Source organism: Chinchilla lanigera, unplaced genomic scaffold (assembly GCF_000276665.1).
Source record: "Chinchilla lanigera isolate Chin_1 unplaced genomic scaffold, ChiLan1.0 scaffold00049, whole genome shotgun sequence".
NCBI classification, from domain to species: Eukaryota; Metazoa; Chordata; class Mammalia; order Rodentia; family Chinchillidae; genus Chinchilla; species Chinchilla lanigera.
Genome location: NW_004955450.1, coordinates 17,351,717 through 17,376,055, shown reverse-complemented (window position 1 = coordinate 17,376,055; position 24,339 = coordinate 17,351,717). Strand labels below are relative to the sequence as shown.

Below are 24,339 nucleotides of genomic sequence, written 5' to 3'. Positions count from 1 at the left end.
CGGGCGGCGGGCGGACCCCTCCCGAGCCCCTGCCCGCCGGCGGCACCGCGCTCCCGGGCACCCGAACTTCGCGTAACGTCCGGGCTTGCGGGCTTCAAACTCCGGTGCCCGGGGGTCGTTGGGTTTAAGCAGTTAGCGCACTGTAATCGTGAGCTGTGGTGGCGGTGCTCTCTCAGCCTGGTGATTTTTAGTTTTTAGACTTTATACGAAAGTAGAAAATCGTGTTTTCTCCATCGCTTGTCACCATTTCCTTGCCCCAAGATCGCCTATGGCTTATGGTACCCGAAAGATGTCAACTACGAGAAAGCCAGGCAGTCTGAGTTGAGCGCTTTAAGATACATATTTGGCATATATTTGTGTTTTCTTAAAAAATGCATATATAGATCTATTTTGGGGGTGTCTAATGCCTTTATTTGTAGTGGGAGCTGTTAAAATCGTTACTGTGTGTAATAATTTTGTTGAACATGATTCTAACTTGTGTATTAAATAGTATTAATGTCATGTGAGTAACCCAATTCCAAAGTGCGATTCGTGGGTAAAAATTGATAGTTTAAACTGAATTATCTTGGAATCTTTCGTGTAAGTAACTGGCTTGTCAGAATAGAATGTCGCTAGTATTTCCAAGTAGTGTTAGGGAATAGTTGTCTCTCATTGTTGCGGGACTGAGTATCACCAGTTTTATTTTAGCTGTCCTATGAAATACAGTAACTAACTGAGGACACTTGGTGGACTTTTGTTTGCAAAATTCTGAAAATTTCAGGATTAACAGATACGTATGGGTTATTTTGCAGATGTTTTCCCCACCTGTTAATAGTGGGAAAACCAGACCAACGACACTGGGAAGCAGTCAGTTCAGTGGATCAGGTAAGATAATGTCTGAAACAAAACTCGTATTTTGATGTTCTGATACATTTTGGTTGGAAAGTGTGAAATGTTTTAATGCATATCTTCATACATTCTTTAGTATGTCGAGTTAAAATTATAAACAAAAACAGAAAACCCTCAGACTTGGGCAGTTGTACTAAAGATTCATTTGTAGGTGTGTAAGTGTTTTAGTATGGATTTAAAATTTTCTTTTCTGTGAGTTTTAAAGTCGAAAGTTGTCTTCAGTACAGGGATTGCATTGTGTCTCAGTATTAGAAAAGTAGCATAAGAAAATGATCTGTGGTCCGTGGATGGTCTTCAGAAGAAAAACACTTATTTAAATATATGCAGTTTTAGGTTTTGAGCTTGTTAGCATTATTAAACTTCGGGTTCCAGGAAATGGATAAAGCAATATTATTGACTGGATGAAAGGTAGAATTGAAATAAATAATGATCAGTAAGATTTATTTTAAAACGTGGTCATTCCTTTAGAAATCTGTAAGAAATCAATATTTTTATTTAAAATGTTAATGGACTAAATGTTAGAAATGGAAAGAAGCTTAGATTTATTTTATTTATTTATTTATTAAAAGGTTTTTGTCTTTTTGAGACAGTGTTTCATTATGTAGTCCAGGCTGGCCTCATACTTGTAGCAGTCTTCCTGCCTCAGCCTCCTAGGTATTGGTGTTACAGGGGTATGCTGCTATACCCAGCTAGGTTATTTTAAATGACACCTTTTAGATTATTATATTCTGCCCTCTATGTTCAAATTGTTAGGATAATATTCGGGGTGAATTGAGATTCCTATTTCTATACCGGTGCTGTTACCTTTAAATTTACTTTTGGTGTATTTATAACTACTATATTCCATTGTTAACCATTTAGGTGTGGTGGTGCACACTTGTGATCTCGGCACTGAGTGATGCTGAGGTGGGAGGATGGAGAGTTGGAGTCCAGCCTGGGAAGGACTTTGTCTCAAAATAAAAAATAAAAAGCTGAGAATGTAGCTCAGAGTTAGAGCACCCCTTGGTTCCATCCCTAGTAAAGGGAAAAAAAAATTATCTCATTTTTTTGTTTTTCTAATTGATTTTAAATTTATTACTTAAATATTCTGGAAACAGGGTTCATTAAAAGCTGTACTTCTCAGTTTAAATTTATTCCTTAGTGGGCTGTGGATTGGCAAGCACAAGGCCCTGAGTCTGATTCCTGGTTGCAAAACCAAAGCAAACCAAAACAAAACAATTTTATTCCTTAGTAGTACCTATAATTGCAGCACTTGGGAGGCTGAGGCAGGAGGATCACCAGGAGTTTGAGGCCAGCCTGGGCTACATAGTGAGTTCAAGGCCAACTTGAACCACAAAGTGAGACCCCATCTCAAAGAAACTAAAAAAAAAAAAAAAGGTTTCTTAGTGCTCAGGGAGATAAAATAAATAAATAAAAACCATAACAATATCATCTTAAGAAAGCCAGCTCTTGGGGTTGGGGATTTAGGTCAGCGGCAAAGTGCCTGCCTGGCAAGTGCAAGGTTGTGAGTTCGATTCCTGGTACTGGAAGAAAAACAAAAAAAACAAAACGAAAAAAGAAAGCCAGCTGTCCAATCTCTAGGCTGAAACTCAGTAATTCCTTTTGACCATTATTTTTTATTTACCTTAGTAAAATGATAGTTGATTTTTAAAAAAAAAATACTGAGAGTAAAATGTCAGAAAATAAATACCATAACTAGTTGAACACGTTGTTCTGCTTTACATTTTAAAAATGTTTCTATTTCAAATCATAAACTAATTTATTAAGATTTATTTATAATTTTGAAATTACAGCTTGTGGGTAAAATATAGCATGCCGTTGATTATTTCAAATAGGTAAAGTAAAAATACTTTTGGACTTTACATAGCCCAAAGAATAGTAAAGTATTATCTTTGATCAAAGGATATCATCAAATTTAGTCAAACCTCAACTTAAAAAAGTGGTAATCATTTGAAAACTTTTACTTACTTGGGGATAGGGAAATAAAATTATTAATATAGAAATAGGCTGTATCCCCTTTATTAGTGCTTTGAATGTACTTCAAAATTAAGTAACCAAGAATTCATTTATAGAAACTAAGCAACAAAGAATTCATTCTTAGAGACTTTCAAATTATACTTTGTCTAATACATGGTAGGTATCTGGTGTATTTCCTTAAATGATTGTTGATTTTGCTGTTTTATACTGTTTCAACTTAAGTTGTAGAAAATATATTCAGCTGTTAATAAGGATTTGGACTTCAGAAACTTGCTATTTTAAATGTTTTTTTGTTTTTTGAACAATATATGTGAGCAGTTATATTAAGAATAGTTTATGATGTAAGAACGTCTGTGAAATTTTTAAAAGTTTGTGTTTTAAGCTCAGATGTGGATTAGGAGCTTGGCGTTGGAGTTGTTAGCTACCATCCAGTAGATTTCATTATATACACACAGAAATATTTCTCTATGTTGTAGAAGTGATCACACTTGATTCTTTGGAGTAGGAAATGTTTAGTTTTAGTTGGGGCTGTTATTCCTTGAAAGTTTGAATTTATATGCTTGTATTTAATGGATGTGGCTTTTAGTGTCTGGGAAGGTTGTCCAAAAAAAGCTGTGACCTTCAGTAATTAGTGAGTGGATTTAAATTTTGAAAAAAGGGCATGTGATTATTTTATGTCAAAATATACTGATATGGCTTCTCTGTAGCACTTTCTTATCTTAAAGGGAGTGTTTAAGAGAAACTGGAAAAGTGGTGTATATATACTTTGTGTACTTTATTGACATTTGCATAACCTGCCCTAATTTCAGAGGGTATATAATACATGGTAGTACTTGTTTATTGGTAGCATCTAAGGAGCTAAAGATCTGACTTCTCTTTAGGTTTTTTTTGGTTTTGCTTTCAGAATAAATTTGTAAAACTTCATGCCTTTTGCTTTATGAAAATTGTAGTTATAATTGTGCAGTATAGTTTCCTTTTAATTACCTTTCCTTTGCTTAATTTCATAGTTGACTGTTTTTGAGAACTAGTATGAATTTCTTTTTAGCTAAAAGCGTACAATATGTGTTATATGTGGTGTTACTTTTATCATTTGTAAAGCAAAACAAATAACTTGTATGATGGCTGACACTTAAAAAAAGTCAGTATGGGAAAGATGTAGATTGACTGTTATTTGCGTTAAGGACCATACTACATTGTATTTCTTCATTCAGGTGTTAATTTCCTTTGCTTTGTGCTTAGACTGAGTCTGTTCATTTGGCTCCTTAATCTCTGTGGATTGTCATTGAGTGAGCCTGGGGGTGTCTGTGGGAGTGAAAGTGGGGTGTTCTCTGAGGTCATGTACAGAAAGAAAGACCAACAGAATGGAAGTGGTTTAGGTGTTTCAATGCAGTGTATAGATATAAATTGTGATGTTGTATTTTAAGTTTTAGTAGAAGTTAAGTTTCTGCATGGTGTCTGAAAATTTTCTTTGTTAGTTTTTGAAACCAAGTAAGAATTTTGCAAAAAAATTCTACATTGCTGTTTTGCAAGCTGTCTGTATTGTGTCTCTGATGCTTCTGTTTGGAAAGTTATTTTAACAAGGAAGTAAAGGTTAGCTTTTCCCTATTCAGATCAGACTTTGTAACAGTGTATCTTCTTGCTTCCTTAAGATTTTCTGGAAATAATTTTTAGATGTGTTTTCTAGTAAGTATTTATTTTCCTAGTAAGTTTTTTAAAAGGAATACAATTTATCATTCTTAAGTTACTAGTCATTTAAAGTCAGATCTATATACAGTCTTTGAAAATATTGACATGAAGCTGGAAAAATGAATTCTTATTGCTCTTCAGTTATATTTTTAAGTTATACGTTTTGTTTTGAGATAATTATAGATTCATATGCAGTCATAAAAATGATACAGAGCTGGAAGTGGTGGTACACACCTGTAATCCCAGCACTTGGGAGGCTGAGGCAGGAGGATTGTTGCAAGTTTGAGACCAGCCTGGGCTACAGAGTGAGTTCAAAGCCAACCTGAACTGCATAGAGAGACCCTGTCTCGAAAAGGCCAAAAAAAAAAAAAAAAAAAAAAAACAAAAAAAACCAGAGATCCCCAGTTCCTTGAAGAGGTAAGATTTTGCTAAAGTGTATGAGGTCCCATAGTCAGGGCACAAAAACACTTATTACCGCAGAGGTTTGTTATGTTGCCCTTTCCATCCAATATGGTAAGATTATTAAATGTCTGCTCACCCTATTAAATACTTCACATTGATTTAATATTATTTAATATAGCAAGAAGAATATAAAGAAAACCAAAATTTTACCAACTTTTTTAAATTGAACTGTAGTAGAAATATGAATGGTGATTATAAGTGGAAAGAGCATTAAATTGGTTTTTCACTTAAAGTATTTTAAGGTTATGAATAGAGTGTGGTCACGTTATGTATCAATGTGTGTTGAGATTTATAATTAAGTTTTATTAGTATATATTGGTTTAAAATTTGTTAAAATTGAAACATGTTAGACATTTGTTTTTAGGTAAGCTGTGGTGATGAATGACATGAGTAACTTTGGAGTCAGCAGGCATGTGGGGAAAAACGTAATATGATAAATATGGTCTTGCTGTTAAGTAGCTCACTTAAGGTAAAGGTTAGCAGAATGCTTCTTTAGAGATAACTTGTACATAAAAATGCATACTTGGAAAACAGGAAAAACAGAGACAGATTTATAACTGAGTACTGTGTGCTCTTCAGAGAAATTCCTGTATATACCTCTAAGTCATCCAGAAGACTACCTACCTAGCCATTCTCATGAGGTATTTTGAGTGTTACATCACACACATGTAAAGCTTCAGTGATGGCCTTTAGCTCCTTGTAAGCTACTCTTGTGGCAGGGGCGGGGTGGATTGTCCTGGGGAGGGCACTAGGATAAGAAAAGCGGGCTTTCGTGCTAATCTGTGGATGAAGTGATAAAGGTTTGAATTTGATGCTAATGTAGGAAGTAGGAAGGGAGAGTACCAGGAGTGGATTTCTGTTGGGAATAGAAGTGATTCAGAGTTACGGAGTGCTGGAAGTTATGACCTGCTGGATTGTTTTGAGCATTTTAGATTTCACATAATGGGGCTGGGAATGTAGCTTGCCTAGCATTTGTGAGGTGTTGGGTTTGATTCCCAGCCCCCCACTGACAAGGGGTGGGGAAATTTCCAGGACATGGGACTCTTCTGGCTAATTTGGAGACTTTAAGGAGGAGTTAAAAATACTGTTTTTTAAAAACTTACTTTTGCCTGTAAATTAATACATAGTTGTCATTGTAAAGAAAATTAAAGACCAGAGAAAGCAATGGGAGAGGAAGAGGAACAGAACACCTCTTACTTATTTCATTAGCCGGAGAAAATGGTTAAGTTTTGGTTTATTTCAGTTTGGTCTCTTTTTGATCGTCCTATGTTAGCAAAGTTGACAGCTTGGTGATAGTTTCATTTTGCGCATTGCTGTTTAATTTCACTTAATATTCTGTCATGAGTGTTATTACATGTTATAAAGAGTCTTTATAAACTTGATTTAAAACTGTTGCATGCTGTTGTACAAAATGGATATGACTGCTCTTTTACTACTTGACCTTCAGGGATTTTGTTAATTTGCCTTTTCATGGTGTAAATAATATAGCAGTGAACACCTTTTTGTACATTCATATGTTTTATCCTTGTTTAAGTTTCCTTTGGATAGGAGATGAAGATTTTGTTTTTTTGTACCTTACAAGTTGTAATTAAAACTAAGCAAGTAGATGAATTCTTTAGGGAAATTTACCTCAGATAAATAATCAGGCCAAGAGTTAATATTTGGTGGTGTTAGATGTATAAAATGAGTGACTTTAGCTGATTATTTTATGTAAAAATACAAGTTATTAGCATATAAATGGAATAGATGGTGACATTTGATGCACATTTGTATGTAAAGGGGTTAACTGGAGGGAGCCCCTGCCATTCTCTGACCTGTGTTTATTAAAAAGAGTGGATCTAACTGTAATCTCATCAGTGAAAGAGCCCTTGAATTCCTAACTTTTTATGAGAGAGGAGAGTGAGTATAGTGGGAAGAATTGGATGGAGGAGCCATATAACTGGGCGTGAATCAGTGGTTTATAGCTTATTAGCTGAGTGGCCTTAGGCAAGTTATTTAAGTCATCTGAGCCATACTTTTCTTATTTGTGAAAAGTGGATAATAACACCTTCAGAGTCTGGGTGAGGATCCAATGGTTAGCTGTATATGAACTGCCATACAGCTACTTCAGAAATGATCATTACATTATTGTTGAAGCACCTTAAGTAGTACTTAGGGAAAAGTTAAAATAATAATTATAGCCAATTGTAGCCAGTGTTTATTTATTTTTTTATTTTTTCTTTTTTTTTTCGGTTTTTCTCCGGTACCGGGAACCGAACTCACGACCTTGCGCTTGCCAGGCAGGCGCTTTTGCCGCTGAGCTAAACCCCCAGCCCCTAGCCAGTGTTTATTGAATGGCTGTTACAACAGTAAAACTTTTTAAAGTTTATTTTATTTTAAAATTTTTATTTAGTGCATGATTCCAGTACATAATGATTACATACGTTGTGTGGAGTTGGTACATGTACATAATACAACTTAATTCTTTTTGCTTCCCCTTTCCATTTATCTCTTGGTTCTCTTCCCAGTTGCAAAAAATCTGTCTGCCTGTTTCCTATTTTTATTTTGCTGTTTAATTTATTTATACTTTGTTTTTCACACAAGAGAAACCATGTGGTATTGAAACTTTATTCCCCTTAGTGTGATCTTAAGTTGTGTCCATTTTCCTGCAAATGACTCAGAGTTATCCTTCTTTGTACCACAGTAGTACTTCAGTGTGTGTAAGTGCCATATTGTCTTTATTCACTTACCTGTTGATGGGCATTTAGCTTGCTTCCAAGATTTAGCTATTATAAATTGTGGTGCTATAAACATGAGTCTACCTGTCTGTAACTCTTTCAGGAATATACCTAGTAGGGGAATAGCTGGGTCAGATGGAATTATTTCATTTGACATTGGATAAAATGAAATGTTTTGTCTCTGGTAGAAGGGTGAGGAAATGCCCCTGCAAGGGCAACACATCAAAGTTGCTCTTTAGTGCCTTTAAATTATATATGTTTTTGAAAGGCAGAAAAGTAATGAGTGTAAGAGCAGCTTTGAAAGGTCGTCAGGTACCTAGGCACTTTACCTTTTTTTCTTTAAATTTTTTCTTTTTTAATTAAGCATCTTAGAGTACAGAATGGTAAATAGAATGTATATGCCTTTTGAAAACTCTCTTTCCTGTGTAGGCATCGTTGATACCTAGATATAGTGTTTTCTTCATGCTGTCTTTACTCAGAATTCTTTAGATATATAAACAAAAGAAAAATTACATAACCTGAAAGGGTAGACTAGCTGAGAGACAGGTTCAGTGTCTCCAGAGTAGAGCCTCTCCACATTTTTTCTTACTGGCAGAGGAGGAACATAAACGCCCTTTGTAGCCTGAAGCAACACCTTGCTAGCAAGTAGAAGTCTTATCTTAAAAATTCATGTACGCGTTACTTTCTGCATCCCTACTACAAATGCACCTGTTACAAAGTTAATGCATTTTTTGTTAATCATCGAGTAAAACTAAAGCTCTAAAGATGCATCATACTTGTTTTGTGGCATTACCTTCCTTCGGTTTTGTTTGTGTCTGTCTTTGGGTGGAGGCCAGGGTGGAATGGGATGCTGGCCTGTACAATCCTTAGAAAGAATCCCGGCTCTGAAGCCTGTTTTTTAGCTTTCTTTATTCCTAGACCTTTTCTTGCTCATGCAGAAGTCTGTTATTAGGGAGAAAAGGATTTCAGTAGGCAGGAGACAGTTATTTCCATAAACGAAAGCACTGATTTGTTAGCAGGGTGACTGTCATTTGAATCTCTTTTCTATTTCTAGTCAGATCATCCTGTAGTTTTTTAGCGTACATTTGGGAAAAGAATATTATTTTTTTATGGAGAAAGCTTCATTTTTTGTTCCATATTTAAAATGTGCCGAGCCTTATGTGTTACAGGTTACAGGTTAAAAATGTGCTCTCGTAAAGACCATGGTGAGTCATTCAAGCTGCTGTAAGCTGCTTGGGGACTTAAAGATCACACAGAAATGAAAACAGATTAGGGATTGGTTACTAATTTTTATTGCATAGAGATGACTCAAGACTGAAATCGTCCAAATAACATAAAAACAATTTGAAATAAAGTACAGTACAAAAATGTTCCTTTTAAAAATATTTACTACTACTATACCTTATTATATTTTTGGTTATTAAAATTGGAGAAAGTTAGACCAAGGTGTCATTTTGTCGATGCTGTTTTGGGTGTTAGGGTACCTGATTTTGGAGTGTGGCTGTTCCTGAATTTGTGATAATTAGACTGAGGAAACATTGTCTATCACCAAATGGGAGCCTGTTTGGAGTCAGCCTCAATCAGAAGTATATTTGCATTTGGTAGTTTTTGCCAGTGAGCTGTTGTGAGCAGGCTTATCTCCTAATTCCTCTTTAACTACGTTAGGGGTGGCTAATGTAGAGGACATGGGTTGGACTTAGTACGCTTGTCTATTCCAGTAAGTAGTCAGACATACTGCAGCTCACAGCAGGAGTTGTACTGGTGGGCGTGGCAGGGATGCCTGCTAACCAGGAATAACAGTCATCAAACTTCTCAGGCTTAGAGGCATACGTTGTTGTTTGCGAGTTTGATGGGGATAAGTAAGAGGTTTGCTAGTGCCACTGGAGAGGAAATAGTGCTGGGCTTACCTCATTTTGAATTTAGTTCAGAGAATCTGAGCTTATATGGCCACTTGTATGGCAGGCGTGAATATCAGTAAAAACAGTATGCAAAAACATCAGTAAAAACAGTATGGTTGAGAAAGTAGCTCCATAATATCTTTTCTGAAATCCATGGGACCTAGGTGGGATTGAGAATTCAATATTTCAATCCAGGCGTCACGCCACATGCCTATAATCCCAGTACTCAGGAGGCTGAGGCAGGAGGACTGCCACGAGTTCAAGGCCAGCCTGGAATGCATAGTAAACTCAAGGCTAGCCTAAACCACACAGCAAGACCTTGTCTTTAAAAATAAAAGAAAAAATTTCAATTTTTCAGGTTTTAGAAAGAAAAATATAGTACATAAACTATAATCACCCAAGCACCTAGTAACCATATAAGAACTAGGAAAGTAAGAGAATGCCAATGGCCCCTTCAGGTAAGACCAGCTACTGCCACCAGAGTTTAAGAGTTTATTCTGAATTTACAGGGAAAATTTCTTGGTTCACACCCTTTGGGACTTCAAAATTGTACTTCAATGATGATAGCCCTCTGACATGGAAAAGAAATTCTCAACAAATAAGTAAAACATGCTATCACCTAGAATAAAAACAACTACCTGACACTTAGCTAAGAGCTGTTAAGAATATTAAGGGTAGTCTTGAAATGTTTCTAATTATCTGCCTAGTTGGAAAGTTATCAAGTCAAGCTGCCTATATGTTCCCACCAAGAAAATCAGTATGAAATAATCTTTCACTTTAATCTTATTCCAAATTGGGATCAACACTAGAAATCAGTCTCCAAAACCTGAGTATGTCAATAGTAAACAGAAAAACAAATGGGCCCCTGACCAAATGACAAAGTCAGCAGGGCTTCCAGGTAACAAAAACCCAGCAGGATCTTCTATCTCAGGAGCTCAGAATGTTCACGCCTGCCATACAAGTGGCCATATAAGCTCAGATTCTCTGAACTAAATTCAAAATGAGGTAAGCCCAGCACTTTTTCCTCTCCAGTGGCACTAGCAAACCTCTTACTTATCCCCATCAAATTCGCAAACAACAACGTATGCCTCTAAGCCTGAGAAGTTTGATGACTGTTATTCCTGGTTAGCAGGCATCCCTGCCACGCCCACCAGTACAACTCCTGCTGTGAGCTGCAGTATGTCTGACTACTTACTGGAATAGACAAGCGTACTAAGTCCAACCCATGTCCTCTGCATTAGCCACCCCTAACGTAGTTGAAGAGTAAGAATTTCTTTTTTATACTGAAAATGTAGACTAGGAAATTTACTATTTTAGATACAGAAAAAATATTGTGGTAGACTTGTTCGTATAAAGTAAATTCTGTTTATATTTTAGGCTTTTTAGGCTGAGCTTTGAACTTTGAGTAGTCTGCCTGTGCATTGATTTAGGGAATCAAAGTCAATTTTGAGGTGAAATTAGCTTTCTCATCTTTTGGACCAGTGGCCATACAGATACTCGGTCAGTTAAAGCACCAGGAAGACTTTGCAGGAGTAGTATTATTTTCATTTGTCCCCCACTTCATGTATAACCAGAATTAGAATATCGCCCCTAGAAGGAAGCTTGACCACATTCTTTCCGAATTTTCACTGTTTCCTGAGAATAAACAGAAGAAAATCCTATCAAACCCCTCTCAGCTTCATGGATGATATTTGTAGGGAAGGGATAAAACTAGTCTTTAGTAAATTTTATTTCCTGTTGTACTGGGAAGAAGTTTTCAGACTTGTAGATCATGTTTGTTCCTGAAGTGTACTTATTACAGGCATGTTTATTACAAAGTAGTTGTGGTTCAAATGAGTGGAATTGTCCTCTGAAGCCTGATGTGGCTCACTCCCACTGCTCTCTAACACGAACGATGAAAGTATTCATGAAATGTGTAGCAAACTAGTCTTCAGACAGACCAGTAGCCCATTTTGACTTTTCTGTTTGTTTTGCAAGTCTCTTCAGTGTAGTGTTTCCAGTATTATTGTCCCAAGAACATGATACAATTTGGAGTAACTAAGTCCACTTATGATTTGTAGCTGTACTGTAGAAACACAGAACAGGCAGTACAGCCAGGGTCTCTTTTGCTTTTATATTTATACAACTCCTCCTGTCAGACTTAAGAGCAGCACTACAGTGAGCAGACTCATTCACCATGAGTTAAACTCTGGAGACTTGTTGAACAAGTTTTAATAGCAGCAGGACTTTGCCCAGTGATGATTAGGGGAAAGGGGAGGAGTCTGGTTATTAAAAAAAAAAAAGATAGAGATAAAAATACTTTATAAATATTTATTCATGTGCTATTCGCTTCATAATTCTTTTAGGAAGTTGGTAACTTCATTTTACAGAGGAAATAGAGAAATCAACAGCGATACACATTTGCCTGTGGTTTCTTACTGCCCCTCAGAAGTAGCAAACGGATGGGTTGTTGCTGCACCTGCATTGATACCAATCTGCAGGAGAGCAGAGTGTGTCTTGAGGAGGACTTTAGTATTGCTAGAGTTCTTAAAACAGTTTGTTATAATGAGAGGTCTTGAATGGTGTAATGACAATATTCTCCAAAAGAAAGTGCTTCAGGATTTATTTTTATTACAAAGAAAGTATAAAAGTATTGATAGAATAAGTGAACTATTTTTTATATCAAGATACTAAGTGTAAGCAGCTATAACCCGAAATGTCTTTACGGAGGTCAGTGTGTGTGTGTGTGGTCTTTTATTTGTTCAGTTCAGACTTCGTGTCTTGACAAGATGAAATTTGGTAGTGGTATGATATTAGAATATTCACAGCTATTACTTAGATGTGACAGTAGAAGAGAATGCCTACATCTCCGATTTGTAATGAATTCCTCATGGCTTTTGTTTTGAAAATCTCTGTCTTAAATGGCAATGATGAACATAGGTTGTAGGTGTAACTGCAGAATTCAAAACCTTGGAAATGTATACTGAGGGTTCTTGAACTTAGGAACCTCTGAGTTCTTTTTACCCTAACATTCCTTAGAATACTGTTACCTCTTTGTTATTGTTGTAGTATGCCTGTTAGCCAGATTATATGCTCCCTGAATGCAAAGATGGTGTTTTACACTTGTATTTCTGTGAAGCACCCTGCTTTGAAGTCACTAGGTGACTATTTGGTTTAGGTTTGAGGATGTATGATAAGTTGGTGAAGAAAAGATTAGGTTCCTTAACTTGCATTTTTCTTTCCTAGCAACAGCTACGTGGTGTGGCTTAAAGAACACTGAAGCTTGTATGAATTTGCTGACTGGAGACTTGAAGTGTACATTTATTGGAATGTTCTGCCTGTTCTTATTTCTTCTGCAAAGTTCTTAGCCTGTTCAGGACTTCATATTTAAACATCAAGGATGAACAGGAAGTGGCCAAGTGGTAAAGCCATTGAGGTCTTATGTGAATACAGCTGCCTGTGCAGAACCACAGCCAGATCTGGCTCTGTAAAGCAAAGAGAAGTGATACTTTCATAGTGTTTTATTTTCACAGGGTGTGTGACACGTTTGTTCTTTAGTATTGTTAGGTTGTGGGGAGAGCAGCTTGTCTGATTCTGGGCTTAACTGGGCTGAGAAACTGTTTTATGAGGACCATAGCAACCCTTTTACTGCAGTCTGGAAACCAGTATGTGGTAGAACTTTGAAAGTTATACTTTTCTTAAAAGAACTCTAACTTTTGGCAGTTGACTTGGGCCTGGGGAAGAGGTTGTCTAATCTTGCATTCTAGCAGATGTTCAGAAGCTAAGAGCAGAGAAAGATGGTCTTGTTTATGGAGTCTATTCTGCTTAATTTGTAATGGGAAAGTGAACCTTTTACTTAATGCTCTAAGTTACTTGGGGTTTTATATTTTGGGGTCAAAACTGCTTTTGTTTGATTGTAGAACTTGCGTTGTCCTTTTTGGGTACAAAGGCTCAGGTCTGCAATCCTGCTGGTTTGGAAGTTGGAGGCTAGCTTAGGCAACTTAAGGAGACTCTTTCGCAAAATAAAATGGGAAAATCAGTCAATCAATCAATCAATCAATCAGTCAGTCAGTCAAGAAGACTGATGAGGAAGCTCAGTGCAAAGGCCCTGGGTTCAGTTCCCCAGTACAACAAAAATGTTGTCTTTGTGTAGATGTTTTCTGTATACATATTAAAGACAAGTATTATATATTTGTATTTGTTTTCTTCCCTGCCTTGGGAATTGACCCCAGTGCCTCATGAGTGCTAGGCAAGTTCTTTACTGTTGAGTTCCACCATTGACCGCCAGATCCCTGAAGTTGCATTGAAGATGTCTTTAGCAATTATGTATTTATCTTTTTTGTAAATTGGGAATTAAGAGTAATTTGTAGTTACTGATGTAATTTGGAACTAAAATATTACCCTCTTTGTAGAATTTGGAAAATTTTTTTTTTTTTTTTTTGGTTTTTCTCCGGTACCGGGAACCGAACTCACGACCTTGCGCTTGCCAGGCAGGCGCTTTGCCGCTGAGCTAAATCCCCAGCCCTTGGAAAAATTCTTTTAGGGGAAAGCCTCAATGGGAGGTTAAGGAGTTTGCCAGGAGAGATCGAGGGCAATATCTACTGTAGCTGGAGGTAGGTAATAATTCTCATCTTCATAATCTTCCTCAGAACAGTCTCCATGGGAAGCTGCCAGCTTATTTAAGGACACTTAATTGGAGATACTGGCTGCTAGAATAGTTTTTCTTGTGTGTTAGTTGTTGTGTGACTTTCCTCATACAATGACATGTAGAATATGTTTTCTTAAGTAGCTTAACAGTTTAATTTAAACAGTAACTTTCATTGCTTGTAAAACCTGTAGATTTCCAAGGGACTATCTTGATATACTTAGTGTTGATTTCTAATTTTGTGAAAGTGCGCATTTGCTTCCCGTGAAAGGAACAGGTTTGCATTTATTCAGTGGTTCTAAAATGAGATAATTGGTATTTTTATGACAATGAATGGAGGCTTTGTATTTTTGAATTTTGTGAAACAAAGCTGTGTTTGTAAACACATTTCAAAAAACATAAATGATACTTTTGGTGAAGATACTCACTGAATAGCAAGAAAGTTCAGAAAAGAAAGCTTTTGTTAACATTTAATAATAATCTAACTGTGTTTATTGGCCATCTTATTGATGCTTAAAGAGTACCTGATTTTTTTTTTTAGGACTTTTTGTATTGGAAGTAATTCTCAAAATGGGTTGTGGTAGGAAAATATTTTCTGGTATCAAATTTTCTCTTAACAGTTTGGAGTTTTAAGATTATTGTCTTGCGTCAGAAGAATGTATCATAATGCCTTTCAATGTAAAAATAGCCTTGGGAAGCTCGAGGAAAGCATTTGTTTAGTATCTGATGTAAGAAAAACAAGTTGCTGTGGTATTAGACAGAAGCATGTAAATATTTTAGTATGGCTCAACTGCTTGAAGTGTAAATAAGCAGTATAAAAAATATCCAGGCAAAATCCAAAGTCTTAAGCTTTTTTTTTTTTTTTTTTTGGTACTAGGGATAGATCCCAGAATTTCATACTGAGTTACATCCCCAGCCACCCATAACCGCTTAGTTTATTTCAGCTCATCTCATCTCATCCCATCTTATTTTATTTAATTTTATCTTATTTTGAGACCGCATTTTGCTAAGTCATTAAATTGCCCAGGCTGACCTTGCTTGAATTTGCTATCCTCCTGCCTCAGCCTTCCAGAGTCCTGGCTACATCTTCAGTTTTTAAAAAAACTAAAGTGGTTAATGTTATATTCCCCATCATTTCCTTTCTTAAAGACTTTTGTTGGCTTTTAACAAAGTTGACTGTTCAAGATCAATACTATTATTTCTAGACAAAATGAATTATATCTATTTGTAGTGGTTTTCAACAACTTTCAGATGACAGGAAAAAAAATGCCAGATTTTAAGTGTATTTTGAAAGCCTACATGTAAATAACTACTAATATTTTATTAACTATTTTTGAGACTTATAAAAATACAAGTCACAGCTAAAAAAAATTAAATAATATGGAAGAGTATATGGGGAGAAACAGAAGTTCTTCCATTCTTCCTTGCTATCTTGGTACAGATTTATGCTGTTCAGTTTCTTAAAGTTTATAAATAAACTGTATAAAGGGCTCTATTGGGTGTCACTGATTTAGTAGGGTATTTGATTTCCTAAAATATTTATAATGACTTGACCTGTTATACAAAGTGATACAGTAAGTTTATAGAAACTTAAAAACAAAAGCAGTAGCATTTCATGATAATTTTAGGCTTTTGACCTCATAAATTTAGTTGTCCTCCTATTTTAGAAAACAAGCGAGTCTTAGTGTAAAAGGAAGCATTTGATAAAATAGTAACTTATAGCAGTGGATGCAGTGGTATGCACAAGTAATCCTAGCCTCTTGGGAGCCTAAGGCAGAGGATCATGAGTTTGAAGCCAGTCTGGCAACTCAAAGATATCCTGGCTCTAAAATAAACAGAAAACAAAACAAAACAAAACAGTTCATTATAAGTAGGCCCTCTGTACAGGGCATCTCTTTATGTCAGTCATTTAACATAGTCTTCATTTATTCCTTCAAAGCTGATCAGTTTTGTTCCCATTTATGCAGAGGAGGAAATGTTTGCCTAAGTAATAGCTTTGGAAAGTTGGGTACTACAGCTACTAAATGGCAGTTTCAAAGCTGATCCATACAATTTATGGAGTAATAGGTCATTACTCAGACTGCTGAAACAGGTAGAGTAGTTGTCTGATACTCTGTTAACAAATATCCCAGTTACCTAATAAGAAATGGTGACATTATCTTTATAATATGTTTGATGGAGCAAATAGTTCTAGAAAGGGAGCTGGCTTTTGCCTGATCTCAAACCTAGCAGTGTATAAGCATTACTGGTAGCTTTTAGCAAATATATATTCCTGGATCCCTGCCCCAGGTATTCTGATTAGGTAATTGTTAATGAACAGAAATTTACCAGCTTTCAGTTGTGGAATTTGGAAAGCCCAGTGTCAAGATGCAGTCATACACAAGGTGTATGTTGTGTTGTCACATAGTGAAAGATGAGGGCTGGGGATTTAGCTCAGTGGCAAAGCGCCTGCCTGGCAAGCGCAGGGTCGTGAGTTCGGTTCCTGGTACCAGAGAAAAACCAAAAAAAAAAAAAAAAAAACAAAAAAAACAAAAAAAACGAAAGATGAGAACATACGAAGAGGGACATGTATCCTAAATATTTTTTTATAATGGGCTTTCCATTATTTTAGTTTGTCCATGAGAACAGATCCTTAGGACCTCAAACACCTCCCCTTGGGCCTCATCTCCTATTACTGGGCATTGATTCCAGCACATACTTTTGTGGGAGGCATATTCAAACCATAGATTTCTATTCCTAGCCCCAACAGTTTTTCTTCTCATATGCAAAAGGCATTTATTCTATCCCAATAGTTCCAAAGTCTTAACTGCTTCCAGCATCAGACTTAAAAGTCTTAGTCTAAGTCTGAAGTTTCACTGACCATCTTTCAAGTGAGACTCAAGTTAGATTTATCCTGAGGTGTATTTTTCTTTTCACCTGTGCGCCTGTGAAATGAAAACAAGTTACGTGCATCACTGCTTGGTCATTCTAGTTGTGCAACTCAAGGAGGACCAAGTGTGGTTCAGGCCATAGCATGCATTATGTACTGCAAGCAGTAAATACTGGTAAACAGTCACCTGATGTTAAATCTTTAGGCCTGCAGAGCTTTTAGGGGTGTGACTTCCTCTACCTAGACTTCAGAGGATGCTCTGATCCTCACTAGAGCAGTGGCTGGTGGAACTGTGGGCAGACAGGGCACCATGAGCTACCAGTGTTTCTCAGCCTGGAAGAACACTGGCTTCCAGTGTGTGAAAGGTGTTACATGGGCTGAACCTGCCAAGGCTACAGAGGGGGCTGCCTGAGACCTTGGGAACACAGCCCTCACTTCCTAGGGCAGACCATTGGGTCCAGAAAGATTATTCTCCAACTTAAATTTTCCTGGTAGCTTTGGACTTAGTTGGCACTAGTTACTCTTTTTTTTTTCTTCGCCAATTTCCTCATTTTGGAATGAGAATGACTATTCTTAGTTTAAATTTACCTGTATTACGTTTATTTCTTTCTTTTTTGGGGGGTGTATCAGGAATTGAACTCAGGACCTTGTGCTTGCCAGGTACACGCTATGCCACTGAGCTGTATACCCGGCACTGTATTGTGTTTCTGACATTCTTCACTTTATGTGCATTCCTGTTTCCATCTTGTCTCATTTTCCTTCTATCTGAAGAATTGCTTTTTTTTTTTTTTTAAATTTTAAAAAAATAAAAGATAAATGAACAATGAAACCGAGTTTTGAAACAGGTTAGTAGGACAGTTATAATAGTTGATATGTTGCATATTGTTGTCTTCGTATTATTTAATCAGAGTATAAGATACAGGCATGATGTCTTGTCTAAACAATATTAGCACAAGTCATTCTTTTCAAAGGACTGAGAGAAGCTAGTTATAAAACTATCTTAACTATCTTGTGTATACATACATTTTTTCTTTTTCCCTTTCTTCCTTTCCTCTTTTACCTAAATGCAGTTTGTCTTTTCATTTGCACAGTTTTTTCCCAGTTCACAATATTTATTGTACGTTTCTGATCCTGTTTTCTTGTTCAGTTTCTCACAACAGTGAGACAACATGATGTTTACATGTATAGGTCTGATTTGTTTCAGTTAGGAATATGGTCTTGAGTTGCATCCATTTACCTATAAAAGTCTCCAGTTTATCCTTTATGGCTGAGTAGTACTCTATTATATTAAAAAAATCCTCACATCTTTTTTATCCATTCCTCTGTTGATGGGCATCTAGGTTGTTTCCAAGATTCAGCTATTACAAACTGTGGTGCTATAAACATGGGTGCACATATATTGGTATGGTGTGATGTTTTTAATTCTTCTGGGAGATACCCAGAAGGGGAATAGCTGGTTCAAATGGAACCTCTAATCCCAGTTTCTTAAGAATCTCCACACTGATTTCCATGGTAGTTGGCACCAATCTACATTCCCACCAGCAGTGGAGAAGGGTTCCTTTTTCCCCACAGCCCCTCTAGCATGTGTTATAGGTTGATTTTTTGATGACAGCTATTCCTGCTGGAGTGAGATGGAATCTCAGTGTTATTTTACTTTGCATCTCTCGAATGACTGATGATGTTGAAGTTTTTCTTGTATTTATTTGTCATTTGTATTTCCTCATCTGAGAAGTGTGTATTCATCTCAGATGCCCATTTTTGGATTGGGTTTTTGAATTTGTGGGGGGTTCTGATTTTTTTTTTCTTTTTCTGTTTGAGACAGGGTCTCACTATGTAGTTCAGGCTGCCCTTGAGCTCACTTTGTAGCCCAGGCTGGTCTTGAACTTGCAGTGATCCTCCTATCTCAGCCTCCTGAGTGCTGAAATTACAGGCATGCACCACTATGCCAGGCATGATTTTTTAAATTCTTTATATGTTCCAGATGTAAGTCCTTTGTTTGTGGGACAATTGGCTATGATTTTTCCCATTCTGTAGGTTGTTTTTTCACTCTCTGGGAGATTTCTTTTGTCGTGCAAAAGCTTTTTAATAAGGTGAGATCTGCTGGTTCTTTGTAATATTTCCCTTGCAGTCTGGGGTTTCTTCATGAAGTCTGCCTACACATGTCTTCGAGTGTTCTGCCTATTTTCTCTTCCAGTACATTTAGTGTTTCTATTTTAATATTTAGATCTTTGATTCATTTTGACTTTAGTGCATGGTGATAGACATGGGTCTAGTTTTAGTCTTCATCATGTGGGGAGCCGGTTTTTCCAGTACCATTTATTAAAGAGACTGTTTTTCTTCCAGTGAACATGTTTGTTTGGCTCCTCTGTCAAAGATAAGGTGGCTGAGTGTGTTTGGGGATGTGTCTGGATTTTCTGTTCTGTTCCACTGATCTCAGGTCTGTTTGCCAATACCATGTTGATGGTATCATAGTAGTATAATTTCAGGTCTGGAATTGTGATATCCAGAATTACTTTTGCTATTCTAGGTCTTTTCTGGTTCCAAATGAATTTTAGGAATGCTTTCTCTACATCTGTGAGGTATGTTAATAGTATTTTGGTTGGGATTGCATGAATCTGTATAGCTTTTTGGGAGTATGGCTATTTTCACTATATTGGTCTTTCCTACCCAAGAGCAAGGGATATCTTTCCATTTTCTGATACCCTCTTCAATCTCCTTTTTTAGGATACTGTAATTTTCGTTGTATAGATCTTTTACATCCTTTGTTAGATTGATTCCTAAGTATTTCATTTTTTTGGATATTATTGTGAAGGGTGTGCTTTCCCTAATTTCTCTCTGTGAGTTTGTTGCTTGTGTACATGAATGATGCTGACTCTTGAGTGTTGGCTTTGTATCCTGCTACACTTTTGAATTTGGATATTAAATCTACAAGTTTTTGGGTGGAGTTTTTGGGGTCTTCTGTGTACAGTATCATGTCATCTGTGAATAATGATATTTTAACTTCTTCCTTTCCTATCTTTATTCCTTTTATTTTTTCCTTTTGTCTAATTGCTGTGGTTAATGTTTCCAGAACTATATTGAATAGGAGTGGTGTAGTGGATGAACAACTGGTGGTCAGCTTATAACCCCCAGCTGAACTGAGTAAGCTGGTGGTGCTGGCTGTGGGAGCCCACCTGGGGATTGTTGCCAGCAACATAAGAGGCAGAACTGGAGAAGAAGTGAGGCTGTTGGGAGCTGAAAGGCTGTTGGTGCTGGTAGAAGCTGTAAGGAACTGTTGTTGGTTTTGTTGGAGGAGCTGTCGTGTTGGCTTTCCTGATGAACTTGGCTGTTTTCATCATCCAAGGAGCTCGGGGCCTTGTGGGCACTGAGAATGGCTTTGGTTCACTTTGGGGGAGCTCTGGTCCTTACTCTGAGCATTGCTTCCTGGCTCCGGAAGGGAACAAGGTGCACAGCTCAGTCTCCTGAAGAAGCTTTCTGCATTGGCTTTCCTAATGGGAACTCAGCTGTCTTCACCGTTGGAGGAGCTCGGGCCCTCACTGTTGCTGAGGATGGCTGTGGTACCTTCTGAGGTAGCCCCGGTTCTTACTGAGCGTTGCTTCCTGGCTCCAGTGCAGATCCCTGGGCCTGCTAGCACAGATCCTTCATCCCGTACAGACTTCCTAGATTCCACCACTGACCTTTGGGCCTTCACAGCAGATCCATGAAACAGGCCTGCATGAGATACTGTTATGGGCTCTGAGCCTCCATTTGGATTTGTGGGAAGCATTGTTATGAGCTCTAGGTCTTCAGCTGGACTCATGCAGGACATTATTGTGAGATCCAGGCCCTCAGCTGGATTCCTGGTCTATAGTGTGTAGACAGATTTCCTGCACATGATTCTTGTGTGACTATTATAAATAATCTTATAAAATATATGTCCTGTATTGTATTGTTTCCCCTTACAAAATATTCCCCAAACCATGACAAGTGGTGATAGTGAACAGCCCTGTCTTGTTCCCAGTGAAAGCTTTCAGTTTCTCACCATTTAATATATTAGCTGTTGATTTGTCATAGATAGCTTTATAAGATTGAGGGTAGAGTCCATCTGTTTGAATCTTCTGTAGGGTTTTTATCATGAATGGGTGTTGGACCTTGTCAAATGCTTTTTCTGCATCTGTTGAGATGCTCATGTGATTTTTGTTTTTGGTTCTGTTAATATGGTGTATTACATTTATTGGTTTGTGTATGTTGAACCATCCTTGCATCACTGGTATGAATCATACTTGGTCATGGTATATACTCATCTTGATGATTTGTTGCAATGTTTGCCAGAATCTTATTAAGGATTTTTGTGTCAAAAATCATTTGATTAGGGAGATTGGCCTGTAGTTTTCTTTCTTGGTTGGGTTCTTCTCTGGTTTTGGAATCAGGGCAATAGTTGCTTCCAGGAATGATTTTGGAAGTATTTCTTCCCTTTCAATTTCTTTTTTTTTTTTTTTTTTTTTTTTTTTTTTTTTTTTGGTCTTTCTGAGAAAGGGTTTCGCTCTGCAGTTCAGGCTGAGCTTGAGCTCACTTTGTAGTCCAAGCTGGCCTCAAACTCACAACAATCCTCCTGCCTCAGCCTCCTGAGTGCTGGGATACAGGCATGCGCTACCATGCCCGGCTCTCAATTTCTTTCAAGAGTTTCAGCATTAATTCTTGTGTAAATTTCTTGTAGAATTCAGCCGTGAATCTGTCATGGCCTGGACTTTTCTTTGTTGGTAAATTTTTAATTATATTTTCAATTTTATTGGCTGACATTGATTTATTTGGAATTTTTATATCTTTTTGATTTAGTTTTGGGCTGGGGATATAGCTGAGTGGCACAAGCGCCTGCCTGGCAAGTGCAAGGTCCTGAGTTCAATTCCCGGTACCAAAAAAAAAAGGTGTGGATTTAGTTTTGGCAATTTGATTGTGTCTAGGAATCTGTCCATTTCTTCTGTTTTCCGTCTTAGATTATTGGTTCTCATAGTAAATATTGATGTTCTCCTGGATTTCTGTGGGATCTGTTGTGATTTCCCCCTTTTCAGTTCCTAATTGCTTGAATTTGTGTTCTTTCTTTCCTCTTTTTGATGAGGTTGGCTAATGGTTTATCAGTTTTATTCTTTCAGAGAACCAACTTCAATTTTGTTGATTCTTCGTATTTTCTTAGTCTCTATTGCATTAATTTATCCTCTTACTTTATATAATTTCCTCCTGCATGTGAACTTTGGGTTTGATTTGTTCTTGTTTTTCTAGAAGTTTGAGGTTCCTTCTGTTTTCCTGATGTGTGAGTTCATTTTTACAAATTTCCCTTGTACGACTACTTTCATTGCATCCCATAAGTTTCGGTATGTTGTATTATGGCATTATTGTTTAATTGTATATGCTTTTTAATTTCATCTTTAACTTCCTCTGTGACCCATTGATTATTCAGAAGGGCATTAATTTGCATGTGTCAATTTAGCTTTTTGTGGATTCCTTTGTTGTTGATTTCCAGTTTCATGATCTGTTTTGGAGAATGTCCCATGTGCAGCTGAGAAGAATGTATATTCTGATGTTTTGGGATGGAACACTCTGTATGTCTACCAAGTCCATTTGTTCACAGGCTTGGTTTAATTCCAATATCTCTTTGTTGATTCTTTTACCTAGTTGATCTATCCATTTGTGAGAGTGGGATATTAAGGTCCCCCATTACAGTTTTTTCATGTCACTTAATATTGTTTTATGTAGTTGGGTGAACCTGTGTTTGGTACATAAATATTTATGATTATTATTTCTTCTTTTAACTAGTATCTAGTGACCTTCTTTGTCTCTTTTGATCAGTTTTGGCTTGAAGTTTGCATTGTCTGCAAACAGAATAGCTATCCCCGCTTTTTTTCTGCTTTCCTGTGGCATGGAGAATTGTTTTCCATCCTGTGACTTTTAGTATACAAATTTCTTTTTGGGTTAAATGTGTTTCTTGAATGCAACATATTGTTGCATGTTGCTTCTTGATCCATTCTGCCAGTCTGTTTCTTTTGATTGGTGAGTTGAGACTATTTATGTTGATGGTTATAATTGATATATATTTTGGCTTTTCTTTTTATATTTCTTTGATAGTTGTTCCCTGTCTTTAACCCCTGTTTAGTTGCTTTGCCTGCCTAGGTGCTTCTTTCTTCTGGTGTTCCTGTGTTTGTGGTCTTTGTTACCTCTTTGTAATATAATTCCAGAGCATTCTGTAGAGCTGATTTTGTGGTCATAAATTTCTTCAGTTCTTTGACATGGAAGTATCTTATTTCTCCATTAATTTTGAAAGATAGTTTTTATTTTTATTTATTTATTTCTTATTTTAAAGGGAGTAGCAAATGAGAAAGAAACAAAGAAGTAGAACAGTAGCAGCATACCAGTATTACAAACATAAACAAATCAAAGCAAGAGCATTCAAAGTGATACAGAGTCTCAAGACAAAATAATACGAATCAACAGTGGTTGTTACATTACATATTGCTATCCTCAGCTACATTGCTGAGATTACCAGATGTAAGAATGAAAGATTGCTCAAACCAGTACAGGAAATAAGAAAATAATTCTTCAATAAAACGGTAGAGATAATACAGAGTTTCACTAGACAAGATGGTAGGAGTTCACCATTGTAATTCCATTGCATATTGTTACCTTCAAATAAGTTGCTCAGACCACCAGACGCAAGCATGCACAATCGATCAGAACATAAAAAATTGTAATTATTAACTGTTCATTTCAATACACCATCAGACATCAGCAATACAGTTATCACAGCTATTCATATATATATTTATATTTTGCGTTTCTTCTTTCTTTTTTATTCTTTCCCTCATCCTAGTTGTTCCTTCATTTGAGCAATTTCTTTCCCTTTCCTATCATCTATTGTACATTTTGAGTTTTACCTAGTCTTTCAGGGTCCGACACCGAGGACACAATATGATGTTTACCCATCTGGGTCCGATTTATTTCACTTATGAGTATGGTCTCTAGTTGCATCCATTTACCTACAAATCCTTGAGTTTATCTTTTTTAATAGCTGAGTGATACTCCATTATATAAAAATACCACAATTTTTTTACCTTCCTCAGTGGATGGGCATCTGGGTTGTTTCCAAGATTTAGCTATAACAAATTGTGCTGCTATAAACGTGGGTGCACATATATCGCTGTGGTATGATTTCTTTAATTCTTCTGGGAAAATATCCAGAAGGGGAAT

At 36.8% G+C, this 24,339-nt stretch overlaps 1 protein-coding gene across 2 annotated transcripts in view; it reads left to right on the top strand.

Moving 5' to 3' along the window:
- Window positions 1-791: 791 nt before the first annotated feature.
- Tcf12 (transcription factor 12) overlaps window positions 792-24,339 on the top strand; it is a gene marked incomplete at its 5' end in the record, with an annotated part of 395,275 nt that continues 371,727 nt past the window's right edge. For both annotated transcript variants that reach the window (XM_013518905.1, XM_005393856.2), the window contains 1 exon segment: window positions 792-864. In XM_013518905.1, the coding sequence (XP_013374359.1) occupies window positions 792-864 (73 nt within the window).